The sequence below is a fragment of the Penaeus monodon genome, chromosome 29 (assembly GCF_015228065.2).
Source record: "Penaeus monodon isolate SGIC_2016 chromosome 29, NSTDA_Pmon_1, whole genome shotgun sequence".
In the NCBI taxonomy this organism is placed as follows: domain Eukaryota; kingdom Metazoa; phylum Arthropoda; class Malacostraca; order Decapoda; family Penaeidae; genus Penaeus; species Penaeus monodon.
In genome coordinates this window covers 4,554,586-4,556,103 of record NC_051414.1, presented here as the reverse complement: position 1 = coordinate 4,556,103, position 1,518 = coordinate 4,554,586, and the positions used below count along the sequence as shown (strand labels likewise).

General features: G+C 43.1%; 1 protein-coding gene across 1 annotated transcript in view; it reads right to left on the bottom strand.

The window, feature by feature from the left end:
• Window positions 1-1,518, bottom strand: part of LOC119591626 (nephrin-like) — a 125,992-nt gene that overhangs the window by 45,010 nt on the left and 79,464 nt on the right. Inside the window, exons 6-7 of the mRNA XM_037940379.1 lie at window positions 1,235-1,379; window positions 564-694 (exon numbers count right to left, since the gene is read on the bottom strand). Coding sequence (XP_037796307.1) covers window positions 564-694; window positions 1,235-1,379 — 276 coding nt within the window. The remainder of the gene's footprint in view (window positions 1-563; window positions 695-1,234; window positions 1,380-1,518) is intronic.

Genomic DNA, 1,518 nt, shown 5'->3' with positions numbered 1-1,518 from the left:
TCACTCATTCTCCCCCTCTCTCTCGAACTCTCAACCCAGAATGTTGCTCAGGTCGTGTGGTAAGTGCTCTGCCATGTCGACCTACCTGAGCACTCCAACTATAAACCAACTCAACCGGAGGCTTAACATTTTCCTGTGGCATTTTCAAGTCCTTTTTGGTGCAACTTTCCCGGGTGAGTTTTTTTTTGCAGAGTGAAAAAGGGGTTTCACTCTCAGACAGTGTGAATAATCATGTTTTGCTTTCAAACCTTTTCTAGGTATGAATATAAATCCCCGTGTCTTTATTTGTGGTATTGTTAATTCATTATTACTTTTCTTTGGTTATATAATAGTGCCGTTTGTACACCGCTTCCTACCCATTTCTCTTTCTCTTATCCCCTTATTCTCCAAATCTCTGCATCATCTTTTCTAACTTTATTTTCCACCCACTTTAACCCCTTCTTTCCCCACACACCCTATTCCACCCTACCCCCACCTTAGCCCCGCCCCCCATCACTTTCTCTCACTCCGCTGGCTCAATCTCTTCTCAGACACGACACAAAACTCTACGGATGAAAACCCACATTATGATGCCATATGGTTTTATGTTGCTCCGGATTGCTCGCCACGTCGCATTCGAAGTAGACGTCCTTCCCCTCCGTGATGGGCTCCGTGCCGAGGGTGGCTCCGAGCTTCAGTGAAACCCGGGGGGCGACTGCATGGGGGGGAAGATAGAAAGGATAAATAATTTCAGTGAAGTAGGTTTGGTATTCATGGTGTACTATGCATTTTTAGTTTGTATAGTATTGGAAAGGTTGTCGTATATATAGACCAGTCTTAAATATTAACAAAAATGAACACGCAACTTGCATTTGCATGTCGAAACTTCTCTAACTAAAGTAACATCAATAATCAATAAAGAGTCTGCGCAAAATATCGTTTCCAAAAATATTTTGAAAGTTAACCAAGTAACGATAGTTAAGAAAACTTGTAGGAAATCGATGCGACCCTTTAAAGTAAAGAGAAAAAAAAAGTCGACCGGTTATGTGGCATGCTCGACGACACACATCCTTCATGAAGGAAACGAATATCAATACTTACTATCAATACCACACAATAAGATACACGTGTACACGCATACACATAAAACATAAATCTCTATTCTCTCAAAGTTAACCCAATAATAATAAAAAAGTAATAGAGTGAAAAGAAAAAAAAGCTATTAATGAAAACCAAATGAGCTTCCAATACTCACAGTGCACTTGCAGCCTGGTGGAGGTAGACAGCTCGGCGTTCTGTATCTTGGGGTTCCGGGCGGTGCAGGTGAGTGTGGCCCCGTGGTCCTCCGCCTCCGGCATTATCACCAGGTACGACGAAGTCTGGTCGCCCAAGTTGCGTGACTGGGGGGAGGAGGCGGAACGAGAGAGATGTTACGGGAGGCAGTAACACAATGAGATTTGGGGTTGTATAACTATTGATGTGTGGAGGGTTACGAAGGGCCAAGTGAACGTGGTGGGATGTCTTCATTTTATGCATTTA